At 42.7% G+C, this 16905-nt stretch overlaps 1 protein-coding gene across 1 annotated transcript in view; it reads right to left on the bottom strand.

The window, feature by feature from the left end:
* EIF2B3 (eukaryotic translation initiation factor 2B subunit gamma) overlaps positions 1 to 16905 on the bottom strand; it is a 105813-nt gene that overhangs the window by 1469 nt on the left and 87439 nt on the right. The window contains exon 11 of the mRNA XM_043461520.1: positions 7255 to 7358. Within this exon, the coding sequence (XP_043317455.1) occupies positions 7255 to 7358 (104 nt within the window). The remainder of the gene's footprint in view (positions 1 to 7254; positions 7359 to 16905) is intronic.

Below are 16905 nucleotides of genomic sequence, written 5' to 3'. Positions count from 1 at the left end.
GTTTCAAGGGGAAGGCATTCCAGGCTGTTAAAACAGCATGAGCAAAGACATAAAGATATAAGAAAGAGGAATGTGAAAAACTGGTGTAGGATAGGGCACGGGGGAAAAGAGTGAGAGGAAAAGAGACTAAATAGTTAAATGGAGATACTCAAAGGAGAAAGGGAGATGTCTCCCATGTCATACGTAAATATCACACACTCGATAGGGTTGTTGTGAGAATTCAATGAGTTAAAGCATACTGAGTGTTTGATAAACAGTGGTTATTATTTGTGTAAAGTTCAAACCCATAAGGCCCTCGATGACCTGACCCTTGTCTACCTCTCCAGTTTTATCTTCCATCTGTCTCCATTTGTACTTGGAAGCCGTATTGTTTTGTAGCTCTACACCTTAGTATACGCTATTTCCTCTGTCTCAAATGCTTTTCCTCTCCTCCCTACTCACCCTAAATACCCTAATCAAGCACCTCCACTGTGTAGTGCATTCCCTTCTGAACCGTTCATTTCCTGGTTTGTGAAAACACTCTACCTTGGATGTTATCTCTATTTCTCTGTGAGGATCTTGAGTGCAGGGGCAGTGGATTTATGATCATATCTAGCACAGCTGCTGGCACATGAAAGATTTCAGAGGTTTGTAGTTAAATGACAAGGATAGGGTGTGACTATGTAAGTGGAGAGCTAAAGTTGCAAGGAAGTGAAGGTTGGTAAAGTAGAGAAGGTCAGGGAATGGTGAAGCTGAAGGGCTGGATGGTTCACTGATGAATACGTTGAAGTCGTCCAAGATGTTTGGAAAAAGAGAGGGAGGAAGGGGGAAGACTGTGAATCCTTGATATATTTAGGAGACTTCTCTGGGAGCTGACCAATTATGCGGTAAAAGAAAAGAAGAGGGTTAACTTTTAAGGAGTAGGAGCTATAGAAAGGAGGCAGTGAACCAATGGTCTGGAAGGGGCAGGGGAAACCAGCGGCATGCCTTCTTCCCTGGAGGCATGGGGCAGATGTAGGAGAGAGGGGAGTGTTCAGCCTTCTACTGACTCAGACAGAAAAGGCTGACCACCTGGCTGACAATGAATTCTTTCTGGGTAAGCTTGACCTCTAAAGGTCCAACATCTTTATTGCCATACTTGGGACCTGAAGTGTGACCCTGATAGGTAAGGCAGAAACTCAGCTTTCCTGCAGCTCTACTTCATCCTCAGAAGGGTTTGGTGAAGCAAAATGAAAATCGTTGATAATGGGACCAAGTTTGATAATGTGAGATGTTTTAGTCTGTTCATACTGCCCACAGCCTGGAGCCTACTTCTGCTCTGCCAGTAGAAAGGGGGTTTCTGACTGAAGCTCTGGACACTTTGAGATTACAGACATGTCTTCTGTTCTACCCACCTTTCTAGCTTTGTTTCTTGCTACATCTCCTTTACATACTGTATTCTAGATTTTCCAAATGATTTGCAGTTCCGAACACAAGAGACTGTTTTTTGCTTGCCTGGTTCCCCTTCGTTTGAGAGGCTCTTCCCTTTTGTATATTTGGTATATAGCCAGCAATTTTAAAATTTAGCCTAAATTCCTTCCTTTGAGATGGTATGCCTGATCCTTGTGCCAAAAACTGAATGATTTCTCTTTTCTGTCCTTAATCAACCCTGACATGATACCCGTGAAACTTTATTGTACTTAGTTCTTTACTTACCTGTGTCTCTATAATAGACTGAGCAGCTGGACAGTACAAGGCAAGTCTTACTCATCTTTACACCCCTCGTCTCCTAAAGCTTAGAATATAGGCGGTGGTAATTGCTGAAGAAAGTACGAGTGTTCTCGGTGGTTACGTAAGGGTACAGAAGAAGGAAAAGGAGCATGTATAGAGGAGGCGGCCTCCAATCCCCTTGTCAAAGAGAACACAACTGACACACTGATGCGTCACAGCAAAGGTGCTGGGGCTCGAGAGCCTCTTTGGGCCCATCTCTCTAATGTTCCCCAGTAGGAAGAGAAACCTAGGTCTAGGCCTTCACAAGGTTTCTGTTATAGCATTGTATTTGGCAGAGGCAATCTCCTGTGAGAAGAAAAGGTGTCAATGCAGAACAGGAGAGCTCTGAGCCACAGAGCTTTGAATTCTAACTGGACTTTGATCACATTATTCCATGTCTTTGGGCTTTGGTTTCCTCATAAAGTTGTGGGGATTCAGTAAGATAACTGATGTAAAGAGCCTTGGTAAGAATTAAACCGAAGTTACAGAATGCACCTGGGTTTGGCTTGTGTGGTCCTGCCCTAGAAGGCCATCTGCTTCCTTCAGTGAGAAGAATGGGTGGGAGGCCCAGACAGTGCTCAGGCTTCTACATTCCCAAGGGCTGGGGCTGGTCTTGGAGTGTGACTGTCAGTCAGGCTAGACCTTGAGGTAAGACTGATCAGAAAAGAATAAAGGAAATGCATCTTGGGCTAGCTTCCCAGGAACCTCCAAAAGTTCCTCTTGGCCCTTAATCCCTCTGTGGCATGAGTTAGCCATATCATCTCATATCTAGATTCTGACATCTGCTTTCCCGTCACCCAGTCTCCTCCTAGTTTCCAGGCCACTGGAATGTTCTGAAGACAATCCCAGTTTTATTAACACTCTTCTTGGTCCTTAGTGCTCCAGACCAGAGGGGTGAATGAGGTGTCAGGCTGAGGCAAACAACATCTTATTCTGCTCTGCTAGGCTCCAAATAAATACCTGCACCTTCTCTGGCTTGCTCACTGGGATTCAGGGGAGAAATGTTGTATCTGGCATTTTGGGGGAAGGTGTATTTTTATGGAGACTTTCAGTAAGGTGGAGGAAACCTGAAGGGGAAAAACAAGCAGTGCTAGATCTGCTTGGCCAGGGTTGGAAGCAGGCTCTCATAAACATATTGGAAAAGTTCTGGGCTGGAATCAGGTCAGCAAAGATCCTAAAGAGAAGAGCAAAAGGGAGGAAAGTAAGCTGGGGAAAAACCAATGACACAGAGGGGAATGACAAGTCACATACGAGAAGCTGCACTGTTGGGAGGTTGGGGAGGATTCCTGCTAGCCAGGACTTGACCTATGTACCCATCAGGTCTACTTTCACGGCTAAAGGACTGATCACTGTGGTCCCAGGGAAGAGATCCAAGTTCTCTCTCTGACAGTAATAAGAGACTCAGATGAAATGTCCAATTAGTCTCCCAGGTTTTGACTTTGTTGGCTGTAGCTTTTCAGTTGGCTTGAGTAGGAGCTCAAACTTGGCTGCCAGGATTTTTGCCAGAGATAATCTCATTAACTGAGCATGCTGGGTGGGGTGAGAAAGGCCGGAATTGCTAGAAAATGCCTTGTTTTCCCAGTAATGCTAAAAAAGGGCAGTGGGGCCTACACTTGGTTATGAGAGTCCTGTTTTTGGTGTAGAGTCCCATTTTTGCTATGGATGTGGTGACTCTATGGCATGCAAATAACTGGGATTTGGAGAGGGGACAGTATTACTTCTGAGGATGAACGTTTTTTTCCTGAAATCCCTCCATGGGAGAAAGACTGACTGGGGACCTTGCTATCTCCTTACCTCTTTGCTAGTGAGGACCTAAGTTGATGTTTGTCTAGGTCATCCATAGTAACAGGTCTAGATTGCTACACTGATGGCTGGGAATTTGCTTTCTTAATATAGCTCAGCCTCAAAGAAAAGTGACAGTGGGAACAGGCTGACTGGTCAGGAATACCTGTGGCAGGAGGGCACTGACTATTGTGCTGGATGCAGTGATCCCTCTAGCATAGAGACAGAGCAAGAAATGCTGGGGATCTCCAGTTTAAAGACTTCCCTGGCCCCCTCTCCTTCAGGATCCCTAACGAGAGGGTACATAGTGTTAGTCAGAACCAGAAAGCCCAGGAGACACTGCAGCCTGTGACATCCTAGGGGTGTGGCAAGCCCAGCCCCATGCTCCTTGATGGGAGATGACGTGCCTCAAACCCTCACTGTCTGGCATTCATTATTCATTCATGCATTCTGCACACAAAACTAAGAGGGGTCCTTGCAAAGGAAAAGAAAGGAGCACTATGACTTTGTTGGAAGTGGGAAGAGGAAAGAGGAGAAACTGAGGTTCCAGGTTCCAGCATGTAAGAAAGCAGGCAGGGGTGGGGGTGTGGGGGGCATTATGACCCTGTAGGGCAGTGGCAAATGGAGTTGACACATTCAAATATGCCTGTAAAAACAACAAAAGGAAGCATCTCCTGGCTCTAGGAGGGACTAAAACAAGAAAACACTGGGGTATTTCTACTTTTTTGCTGAGCAGGAGCTAATTTACAAAGCAAAGAGGCAAGAAGGAGGTAGAAGAAACCCAAATAGAAGAGAACAAAAAGGACAGAGAAATGTAATGAGGAGTCAGGGAGCAGATGGGATTATCCTGTCCTGCTTTTGAAGGATCCCTTCCAAGGTCTTCCACAAAGTCAGAGAATAGGCTGAGGTTCTGAATTCTATTTTAAAGAAACAACCAATAGGCCCTAGATAATAAAAAACCAAATTTCTCTTCAAGCCAAGGGTAGGTATGGGTGAACTGTTATGTTGAGCAGGAGAAAGAGCTAAGACCTGAGGTTCCTGAGGAGAGAAAGAGCCAGGATATGGAGTCCAAATATATTTTTCCTACCCGTTGGAGAAAGATGGACTAAAGGGAGAAAAAGAGTATCACTGGTTAAATTTTGCTAGGCAAGCCAGGAGTGGCTTCTTCCTCTGGTCTTTTTGGAGGCTGTCAATAGTTCATGCTGAAGACCCAGTTGTGTCATGTACTAGCTGTGTACTTTTGGTAAATTTCAACTTTCAAAATCTCAGTTTCCATTTTACCAAATGGGTCAATAAAGAATCCCTACCTCAGAGGGCTTTCATGAGAACCCAATAAGACAGTGCATGAGAGAACACTTCAAAGCTGTACACAATAGCCATAAGCCAGTGGCCACCCCCAGGAAGGCAGTGCCGTCCTTGCCCCCTGTGCTGGGGTTTAAGCTGGTGTCCCAGCCCTCTCACCTAGGCTCATACCTTCAGCTTGCACGGGATCATGGCAGAAGGTACCAACAGCTGGGGAGCCACTGCTGACCAACACTCCAGCTCAAAGGCTCTCTGGTGAGACACCAGGTGGAGTTTGTCTCCCACAGACTGAACCAAAACTGCCAGCCTTCTCTGCAGCAAGGGCATGGATAGATAACCTAGGTTTGACCTGTTATCTATCTGACTGACCTAGGCTGACCTAGGGCAGCCACCAGAAACCACGAGCTGGGAACTAGTGACACAAAAATGTAGGAACCAGAGAGATTCCACTTTGGGGCTGCTGGGCGGCTGGAGCAACAGAGCAAGCATGTAATATCCAGCGTTCAGTGAGGATGGCAGCAGTGTCCTCACCAGGATGGTCTGGAGGGTAAATCTTGGCTGTGACCCATTTTCTAAGCTTGATTCTGCAGCCATCGTGGAGCTGTGAGCTACCTAATATCTTTTCAATGAATTCTTTATCAGTTTAAATCACCCAGAGTTAGCTTATATTGCTTACAACAAAGAACTTTATTGGTAAACTAGTATCACCCAGAAAAGGCCTTTTAGAAATGACAATTCTCACATGTAGAGGAAGAAAATATTTGCAATGTGAGAAGAAAGGCAGTGAGAAGAAGAGTTATGTCTAGTCTCAAGTGAAGAAATAAGGCTGAAGGGTGGTTTCAGGCCAAGGCAGCATCTCCTCAGTTCATTTATCAGTGTTGCATTTGGTTCTTTCATCAGCATAAGTTTAGAAAAAAAGTCAGAAGAGATCTCATGATAATTGCAACTGTCTCACAAATGTCTTTTTTGGAACCCTAACTCTCTACCCTGAAATGCCCCCAAATTCCCTTTACCAAAGGATCCAAATTCATTTGCTTATCTCTACACTTCCCACATCTACTATAAACTAGGACCTGTTCTGAGAGCTAGGGACACATATTGAAATAAGTCAGTTCTTGGTCTGAGGTTCTTAGTCTAGTAGGGAAGATAGATTCATAGCTAATTGCCATTTGTGTATGTACTTTAATTAAGGTATTGACAAAGGTGTGGAGGAGGAAGGAATGCTTAGTTTGACTGTGAGGAGTCATGGAAAGAGCCAGGAAGGTTCTATAGAGAAAACACTTGGGCAGAACCATTAAGAATTTCAGACAGAGAGAGGGCACGCACGAAAGCATGGAGGGGCACAAGAGCATGGCGCACATGTGGGGCTCTGAGCCCTGTGGTGTGCTCCACAAGTCGTGTGTAATCCTCACAACGTTTAACTGTACTTAGTTCTTACGACGATCCTCCAAAATAACTTTTTATTGTCTCTGTTTTTCTAGTTTCAAACATCTGAGGCCTAGAAATTAAAAACTTAACCTGGTGCCCATCCAGTGATTTGCACAGCTGAGATCTGAACACAGGTCTGTTTTGAGTCTAAAGCTCACAGGAGAGGTATATGACTTTAAAAAAAAAAGGGAAGGAGAAAAAAATGGAAGAGGGCCTTTACTTACTGGGAGAAGGGAAAGGTGGCTTCCACCAACTCAGAACTGGTGGATTTGGTTCTTTCAGCAACTCTCCTACCCCACCCTAGTTTAGGTTTAAGGAATAATCTGAAAAGGAATGTGCCATCTTTATTGATCTTGAGCTTTGGCTACTTTTTGGTTAAAAATCCTCAGCCAAATTATGGACCATTCCAATTTGCCCAGCCCAGCAGGAAAACCCTGATGTTTGTATGTCTTTTAAGCATTACACAGACTTTCTACAGCTACCGAGCAAAGCGAGCTAACACTAAAGCATCTCTAAGCAACTGAGGATGGCACTGAGAGAATGGCTTTCAAGAAGCTACTAACCTTCTTCCAGGCCAAGAACCCATGGAACTCCTCTCCCTTAACTACCAGGTCAGATGAAGGACTGCAGGAGGCTGCCAGAGATAGTTCCAGAGCCTCTGTTGATCATTGGCCCTTTTCTCTTATGCCTGACAGCCACTGTAAAGTATTGGGACCAATCTGGGTTATTTGATATTTCTGGTATGTTTTAAATTTTTTGGTAGTAAGGCTGCATAAATATATATGAAAACTTATCTAACAAGATAAATTTCCAAAGATGGAACTGTGAGGTCAGAATTTAAAAATTTGACAGTGATGTCAATCGCCCTCCTAAGAGGGCTTTTATCAATTTATGTTCTCACCTGTGGGGTATGCACATACTTGTTCCCCAATTCTCATCAGCACAGAGCATTATCTGTGTTAGTGTGATATGAAAACAATGGCATCTGTGATTGTAATTTGGGTTCTGGTTTACCTTTGGCTTCAATCCTCTGGCCACTTCCAATTAGGCAGTTCTTGATGTCTGCTCCCTTCTCGATTACAGCGTTGTTGCAGATGACGCTGCTCTGGATGTTGCTTCTGTAACACAGTAGCCAAATTAGGGAGTGTCCATGTCTCTCATCACCATCCTCATCCTTATGGGTTGGAGGTTCTGGCTCCTCCATATGCTAGGAATAGCTGGCCAGTCTAGTTCATGGTTACATGCTTATGCTAGAAGACAGAATGCCTCAAGAGAGGACTGGGCTTTAGAGAAGTCCAGAGTCTGTATGTGCTCATAATGATATTCACCCAAAGCCTGAAAACAGCAAACAGTATGACTTCAGTTCTTTAGGCACCCCAGACCTGGAGGTCTAAATTCCACCCAATTGGTCTGCCTTTGGTCTGGGGGTGGAAGCTGGCCCTGACCCCTGGGCTGATCCATTGCTTCTGCCTCTCATCTGGGAATATAAAAAAATTTCAGTGGAGGCTCAGATCCAATGAATCTTCCTAGGAGATAAGCTATAGAAATAATGGGTGCCCCACAGCTCTTACCACAGACCCTGGTTAATCAAAACCATAATTATTTAGAAAAATAGGATATTTTTAAAGCCAACTCCATGCTATGTAAGAGACTACTCTAGACCCTAAAGCCACACTCTCAAGAGTAGCACCACTGGCTCTTAGCATTTGAATGTGTTTAAAAAGCATCCTCTTGGCTTCTGAGGATGGGTGGGTGGAGGAAAAGTCCTCTTGAAAATCTTCACTAGCATTTATTACATACCTACTTCAGGCCAGGCACTGTGCTAAGCAGTCTACATACATTACAGAAGTGACTTACCTAGATGATTCTAGGAGTATCATTTTTACCTCTGATAAAATAACCAATTTTGTAGATGAGATGACAGATTAAGAGAAGTTAAACCATTTACCTAAAACCACATAACTGCCAAGTAGCAATTTCAAAACTAAGTCTGCCTGACTCCAGAATCCATACATGCATGACCAAACAAAGAAAATAAGGGCAGAAGACTAGAGGAAGCCTGGGCCTGCCGAGTTGTTTTTCTGAGCCAAGATGGCTCTGTGGAAAGAGATCTATCCTAATAAGGGAATATTCAGTTCCTAAAGAGTCAGAAGTAGGCAGCTGGAGGGGAGAAGGAGGTAAGTAGGAAGGGTCTGGGTGTCCATTTAAACAAAATAAAACATCAACTAAGGAAAAATCCTTAAGCAATCCAAGAGGCATGCGGGATGGAAAAGAGGCCATTCCAAGGACTGAAACTATCATCCACAAGCCATAAAAAAGATTCTTGCCAAGTGCCAAAATTTTAGTAAGATGCAAAAAAGGAATTCCAGCATTTTATGGCATTTCAGAGCCTTCTTTATTCTTCTAGAAGGTTAAAGTTTGTCAGAAAGCGGCAAAGGTCCAAGCCATAGCACTCTGGTGTGGGCTAGAGATGGGTAGAGAAAATATTAGGTTTTTTTTTTTTTTTGGTTGCATGGTGAGGCATGTGGGATCTTAGTTCTCAACCAGGGATCAAACCCATGCCCCCTGCAACAGAAGCATGCAGCCTCAACCACTGGTCCACCAGGGAAGTCCCAGTACTAGTTTTTTTTGGCTCAAACTCAGGATATACTCAGTGGGTGGGCATTAAGGGACCTTCCAGAACTTTTCAATTTGCCCTCCCTGAGAGAAAGCAGTCCAATCAGCAGTTAGGGTAATTCCTGATCCTGGGTGAAAATTCACCCTAAAAGAGTAGTAAGGAAGTATACAGAAAGCTTCAGACACAGAGGCTTCTGAGATATAGTAGTAGGTTTACAACTGGCTGCTAGTTTGTCACTGAAAAGTCTCACTTCTTTTTTCAAAATGGGAGTAAGGAGATGCTTCTTGTTCAGTAGCTTAAGAGTATATAGTATGCCCTGGAATTAGGCAAGAGGTAAACATAGTGAACGAGAAAGAGCCAACAGGAACTCAAGCAGCCATAATCAGCGAGTACTAAATGACTATTTTGGAATCTGGAACACAAGTGGGAACCATCTCTGGGAGGAAGAGTCTGGAATGACTGAGGTCAGATTTCTACAGCAATGCAGAGCGTGGGTTCTTATGTTTTACAAGTCTGACTGAGATCTTCAGGAACCGCCCATATTGCTTTGTTGCTCGTTTCATTTAGTTTGTGTGTAACTCCTTCTGAGACAAATAAACCACCACTAGTGAGTCTGCAGATGTGATCGGGAAAAAGTGGAAGCTCTTGGTCAGTGGATCTGTGGAAGGCTTTGAGATGAACACCTGCAAAAAGGCTTTAGTGAGTGTGAAACTATTTTCTACCACTTGTTTCTTCAGTTGTTTCCCATGATCACTGTTGCAGTCACAAGTCACCTTCATTAGTAAGACTGAGGTACTCTGGAAATAATTTTAAGCCAATTTAGCTTTCCCCCTGTTGAGAAAGAACTCCAAGGTTAAGGATTTTACTGGAAGTATGTGTGTTTGCTCAGGCTGGAGGGGAAGGACAGACACTACCATGTCTAACAAGCCCCCTCCACGTTGCCAGTCCACAGTAAAGACTGCCTTGTGCTTCAAGTAGGAGGGGAGATGACTTCCTATATAGCTCGTGAAAAGACCTGGCTCCAGTACCAGAACTACAGCTTTTACATCCTACTTTAAGCTCTCAGCTGGGTACTAAGGACTCTGCTGTGCTGATGCCTGGCTGTGTTCTCTAGGAATCTGCTTGGAGATGGCTGAGATTAATGGACTTTTGATCTTCACTTCTCCTTGTGTGTGTGCACAGTTTCTAAGTCATGTCTGACTCTTGTGACCCCATGGACTGTAGCCCTCCAGACTCCTCTGTCCATGTAATTTTCCAGGCAAGAACACTGGAGTGGGTTGCCATTTCCTATTCCAGCGTATCTTCCCAACCCAGGGATTAAACCTACATTTCTTGCATCTCCTGCATTGGCAGGTAGATTCTTTACCACTGGTGCCAGCTGGGAAGACCTCACTTCTTGATGCTGTCAAATTTTAAGCAAAACTGCAAGCCTTGGGAAATTACCCTGAAAACCCTAAAGCTCCAGTGGACAGAAGGCCATGAGGAAAACACAGAGGCCTATAGTAAGATCACTGCTTAGCCAGGCACACCATGCCATACCATGGCACATGACATGAGGAAGAAGCCCTCACCTGGGAATCAGGGATGCCTCCAAATTCTCATTCCTCTTCTGGTTTTAGTTAGGACTTTTTTCAGTTTATTTCAGGAAAGAAGGGAACTTACATAAATGTAATGTCTAATACAGCTTAGTCACTACACAAAGCACTTTATATTTATTATATAACTTAATCCTTTTAGCAAACCTGCAGGAATGGTGGTATTTATTCTAATTTTTACACAAAAAACTGGGGCTCACAGAGATTAAGCCATGTGCCCAAGCCTACACAGTGGGAAGTGACCCTCCACTGTGCCATGGGCTTTTGCCTCAGCTGCTGACTGGCAGTGTTTGGCAAAGAGCCATGAAACTTTTCAGTAACTCTGAGGACAGGCAGGTTCTTCTCTGGGGATTAGCTGGCAGGCTTGCTAAATTTATTCATAACCTTGGGCGAGAAAAGAGTGTGGAACTGGAAATACACGTAGCTTTTTAGGCATATGACTAAAGGTCCATTTTAGGCCCATTCACTGCTTCAGTCCAAAGATTATAGTTGAGTTGCCCATATCTCTCCAGATGCCAGAGGCTCCTTGCCTTGGCCCAAGGGGCTCTGGTCCAGGTGTCTTCTTCTTTTAGAAGAAGAATCATGTATTATTTTTCATGAAATATTTCAGGCATAGATCAGTCCCAGGTGGTGCTAGTGGTAAAGAACCTGCCTGCCAACACAGGAGATGTAAGAGATGTGGATTCGATCCCTGGGTCAGGAAGATCCCCTGGAGGAGGGCATGGCAACCCACTCCAGTGTTCTTGCCTGGAGAATCCCATGGACAGAGGAGCCTGGCGGGCTACAGTCCACAGAGTCACAAAGAGTCGGACACCACTGAGGCAACTTAGCACTCAGCACGGCAGAGAAAAATACAGAGAATAAAAAGAACCCACCAAAAATAATACAAAAATATGCGATTTCCCCCCTTCTCCTCCCAGAGTTAACTACTGTTTGACTCTGGTATTTATTGTTCTTAAGCATTTTTACTTCATATAATAGTAAATGATATATTGTATTCTTTTGCAAATTTTAAAAATTTTCTATAAATGCTATCATTCTCTACGTCTGTGTATCCTAGTGCAACTTCCTTATTTCCCCTTCAACATCATATCTGTGACATTTACCCAGGTTAACTCATGTAATGAGATATAATACTTGTAGAAATATCTCACTTACTTCCTGTCTCTAGTCACTCTTGCTCTTGGGTCCTGTAGATTAATATGTACTGTCTTGGGGACTTCCCTGGTGGTCCGGTAGTTAAGAATCTGCCTGCCAATGCAGGGGACATGGGTTTGATTCCTGGTCCAGGAAGATCCCACATGCTGAGAGGCAACTAAGCCTGTGCGCCACAACTACTGAGCCTGTGCACCGAGATCCTGTGTTCCACAACAAGAGAATTCAACACAGTGAGAAGCCCACACACTGCAATGAAGAGCAGCCCCCACTCTCTACTACTAGAGAAAGTCCATGCCCAGCGCTGAAGACCGAGTGTAGCCAAAAAAATAAATAAGTAAAATGTACTGTCTCCAGTGAGTAGGCTGAACATTTCTTCCTTTTAGTTCTATGTCTCCCTTCATTACACAAAGGTTTAGCGGTAAAAATGTTTCCCTCCTAAGAAATTGAATTATATTCCCTAAGCAGAGGCAAAGAAAAAGAAAAAGAAGGGTTTGGGAGGGAGTCAAAGGAAAGAGGTAACAATCAAAAAACATATATATTATTATTATCTTTCTGGCCACACCACATGACTTGCAGGATCTTTGTTCCCCAACCAGGGATTGAATCTGGGCCCACAACAGTGAAAGCATGGAGTCCTAACCATTGGACTGCCAAGGAGTTCCCAAGATGTAACAATCTTAAAAGAAATAAGCTGGAGTATTCTCAGAAGATGGGTTTAGTGCAAATGGTTCAAATAGAGAATGAATCAAAAGTCCTAAGGAGCCCCTTAAGTCCAGGGGATCTTGTCAAAGTTTTGTAATTTGCTCTTTTTTTTTTTTTAATAAAAGGGTTATTGATGAAACGTGGACAGAATTCTTTTAATGATTATGATCTTTCTGCAACTCTCACTGCCACAGACTTACACTCAACCTATCCATTTATCAGTATTTTGTTTCATTACCTACTTGGCTTTATTATGTTTTCAAGCAGAGTTTTCTAGAGGGTTCACAGGCACCACATCTCCTAAGCCTTGGAGTATTTTTGATGATTTTATACTTTAACCCTAACTTCACTATCTATAGGACTCTTAAATCACAACTGTTTTCCTTTCAAATTTTCTAAATGTTGTTTTACTGTCTTCAGGCCTTAAATGTCAGAAAACTATGAGGCCAGCCTGGTTTTCTCCTTTCTCTGCGCCCTGAGATTTTGTAACAGTGGTGTTCACCATTTCTCCTTTGGACTGCCCATGTCATTGTTCCTTATGCTGGTCCAATCTTGGTGTTCTTTTTGGATTTGACCTAAATTTCATTGTGTCTGGCAGATATTCTCTAGACTGTGTATGGGTACATGGCAGTTATCTAGTTTTATTACAGATGACGCTTCCTTCTCTGGTTTTGTTTTCATCTTGGTGAGTTTCAAGGAGTAAAGTACTTACTCCAAGACGTTTCTAGAAGTAAACAGGGCTCTCTTGACAGAAATCAGTCAATTACAGAGGGAGGGCTTAAATCAGGGATCTCTATTTTTCATTTAGTAAATACTTACAAGTTATCTAGTACATGAAAAGTACAGTACTGTGAATTAAGGGATACAAAGACATATGAGAAGTATTTCTGTAGAAATTATAGTCTAGTTGAGGAAAAAAGAAAGATGCATTAAATATCAAACAAGCATAAGTGATGGTTACACCAGGAGCACAGAGGTGGGGGAGATAATTTCTGGCTAGGAAAATTCAAGAAAACTGCACAAAGCAGTTGGAATACATATTGGACCTTGAAATACGGCTAGGATTTCTACAGGTAAAGATCTCTAGAAAGAGGCAATTCAGGCAAAGTCAATGCCAGGACTAAGGAGAGTGGAAAGGTAAGGGGCTCAGTGGGTAGGAAAGTGGGTCAAGTGTCAGTACAAGGACACTCAGGGTAACAATGAGAAACAGTAATATCTTGTTTGGTTTAGAGGGCTGTACTTGCTGCCTATAGAAAGCATGGAAAATCCAGGTAAAATCCTGGCTCCCCAGCCTGATTGCATGTGAAGGTGTTACCCTAGACTGCTGTTTGGGTCATTCACCTTGGACTAGGAGGAAATGCAGGTGTTAATCAAGACCAGAAGATCAAAGATGCAGAGCATAGGATTGACAATTAAGTTTTCACTATACTTTGGATTGCTGAGCATCAGTTGTCATATAAATTGGAAGTGGCAGAAAATGAGAAAGACAGGCAGAAGCCTTCTCTGTATAGTCTTGCCTACACCTTTCCCAAGGTGGTCCTATTCGCATCCTTCAAGCCCTGAGGACCTCAGGCAGGTGTTCAAGCCACTGTCCAAACCACTGATGGCAGAGACAAGCAGACCAAGAATATGAGAAACTCCCTTCTAGACAAATTCATGCTCCTACTCTGCCATTTAGTCCAGATGTAATAGCATCAGGGTAATCAAGTCTCACGTGAATACAATTTAATCACCTTCCCTAAATTTACTGTAAGTAATTAAAACTAAATGACCTGAAAATAATGGGAAAAAAGATCACATGGGATGCAAGATGTCTGATCATATCACCAAGAGCTAATCTGTAGGGTTGGGTAGTCTCTAATGGCCTTCCAAGTCATTAACCCCAGGTGGGCTACCTAGAGCTTCACTTAAACTTTTTTTTTTTTACAATAGCTGGAAAAACAGCAGCAGCCACCATCTACACCTTTACTGTTTCCCCAGCTAGATGCCTTATGAGGCTATCCGAGATTATACCTCTGCCTATGACTCTGGGATATTATGCTAGGTCTTTCTATGCATTTCTCTCATATAAATAAACTGGAGTTCCTTGGAAGCCTTAGTTTCCTTACCAAGTTTATTTACATCAATTCAGGACACTAACAGTGGGCTTTAAACAGCTGCTCCTTTGTCTGCCCGTCCACAGGGAAAGAGGGAGAGGTTACCAATTAAAGCAAACAAGAAAGTTACAGCACTCTTTTTCTTGGAAAGTCTAGGTAAGATGAGACAGAGAATAGAAGTTATAAAGCCTCATGAGCTACTCTAAAACTAAGTGATCAAATGGACAAATACAAGTGTAGTTCTGGTTTTCAAGAGAATGGTGACATCTTCAGTCTTATGCAAGAATCTGGAATAGGACATGGAGTAGCACAGGTACAATACAAAAAAAATCTGGATTGCCAGCACCATTTATTCCTTGTAAAAATGCAGAAATTAAGCTGGATGATTTCTAAGACCCCATTTCATTCTAACATTCCAGGACCCAGTGTTGGAGCTAGATCATGAAAAACATGAGAAACCTTGAAGTTGAAACTTTATTCTAAAACTGAATCAAGAAGCAATAGACAACTTGAACAGACCAATCACTAGAAATGAAATACAACTTGTAATAAAAAAAACTCCCAACAGACAAAAGTCCAGGACCAGATGGTTTCACTGCAGAATTTTACCACATGTACAAAGAGGTACTTATACTGATCTTTCTCAAATTCTTCCAAAGGATTGAAACTTTATTCTAAAGATAATGGAATGGATTCTTTAAAAGATTTTGAACAGAACAGGGATATGATCAGATATTCTTTCAGACAACAACACAGGGAACATGCTACCTCTGTGAAGTGAGATAAAGTAATGATGAAGAGATGATGGTGACAGCAGCTAACATTCTTTGTGACAAGCGCTGTTTTCACTGCTTTATGTCTACTAACTCATTTAGTATTCCTAATAAACCTCTGAGGCAACTGGGTTTTTATCCTATTTTATTGTGAGAAAATTTGGCTCAAAGAGGTAAAACCAATCCCCTAAGTGACTAATAAGTGATAGACCCAGTATTCAATCTGGCAGTCTGACCCCAAAGTTCATGCTCTAATCCATAAAAACAATGCTGGAAGGATGGATTTGGCAGAAAAAGAAAAATGGAGACAGGAAAGTCAGTCAGAGAACACATGTTTCAGGAAGAGGTCTCTGGGTCTGATCTCTTTTCCTAACCTCTACTCACAGATTGGGGGCTTCCCTAGTAGCTCTGTGGTAAAGAACCTGCTTGATATTACATGAGATGCGGGTTCGGTATTTGGGTTGGGAAAATCCCTTGGAGAAGGAAATGGCAACCCCCTCCAGTATTCTTGCCTGGAGAATTCCACGGACAGAGGAGTCTGGTGGTCTATATAGCCCATGGGATCGCAAAAGAGTCATACACAACTTAGGGACCAAACAACAACAATCACTACTTAATTTTTCAGTTTTAAGCATTGTCAATAGACTTTGCATAATGGAAGATGAAGGTTTAGCTCTCTTTTCTTCCTGCCACTGCTTCCTTTCTCCCTTCCTACCTTTCATCCTTTCAGTGTAGTTATAGCATAATTTTGGTTAATGATCAGTGTTTATTTATTTATTTTTAAAAAATTATTTATTTTTTAAAAATTATTTTAACAATTTTATTTATTTTTGGCTGTGCTGGGTCTTCATTGTTGCTTGGGCTTTTCTCTAGTTGCGGTGCACAGGCTTCTCATTGTGGTGGCTTCTCTTGTCGCAGAGCACAGGCTCTAGGCATGCAGGCTTCAGTAGTTGTGGCTCCCAGGCTCTAGAGCATAGACTCAGTAGTTGTGGCCCATGGGATTAGTTGTTTTGTGGCATCTTCCTGGATCAGGGATCAAACCTGTGTCTCCTGCGTTGGTAGGCAGATTTCTTTACCACTGAGCCACTCAGGGCAAACTGAGCCACCATAGCAAACTTTGATGCCTTTTCCTTTCTTGTACAACTTTTTTTAAAAAACAGAGTTAATATCTGTTTTGTTTTCATTCAAACCTAACTTTTAGCCAATTGTCTAAATTTTTCAAGATGTTTATATGTATTTATCAGTTTCATCTTCCTGAATAAGTGTTTCCTGGATTCCACTCTGGACTGATTGTTCCCTTTATGCTTCATGCATAGCAGTCATCCTTGGATGTGCCTTCACTATCTTCCCATGGATTCTTTTCAATATTTATTCATTTTTGGCTGTGTTGGGTCTTAGTTGCCCCGAGGCATATGGGATCTCAGTTTTCCAACCAGGGACAGAATCCGTGTCCCCTGCATTGGAAGGTGGATTCTTAATCACTGAACCACCAGGGAAGTCCCCATATCCCACAGTTCTTTTTGCCTTTTTCTGAGCGGGATTCTCTTGTTTCTCATCAGTCTCCTTTCAGTTTACTTTTCATTTTGGTGGGCCATACCTTTTTATGTCTGAAAATTTCTCTATTCTACTGTCACACTTGACTAACACTCAGCTTGAGTACAGAATTCTAGGTTGAAATTAATTTTCCTTCAGATTTTTTAAGGCATTGTTCTATTATCTTCAGT

This window comes from Cervus canadensis, chromosome 2, assembly GCF_019320065.1.
Source record: "Cervus canadensis isolate Bull #8, Minnesota chromosome 2, ASM1932006v1, whole genome shotgun sequence".
In the NCBI taxonomy this organism is placed as follows: domain Eukaryota; kingdom Metazoa; phylum Chordata; class Mammalia; order Artiodactyla; family Cervidae; genus Cervus; species Cervus canadensis.
This window is presented reverse-complemented; position numbering and strand designations above follow the sequence as displayed.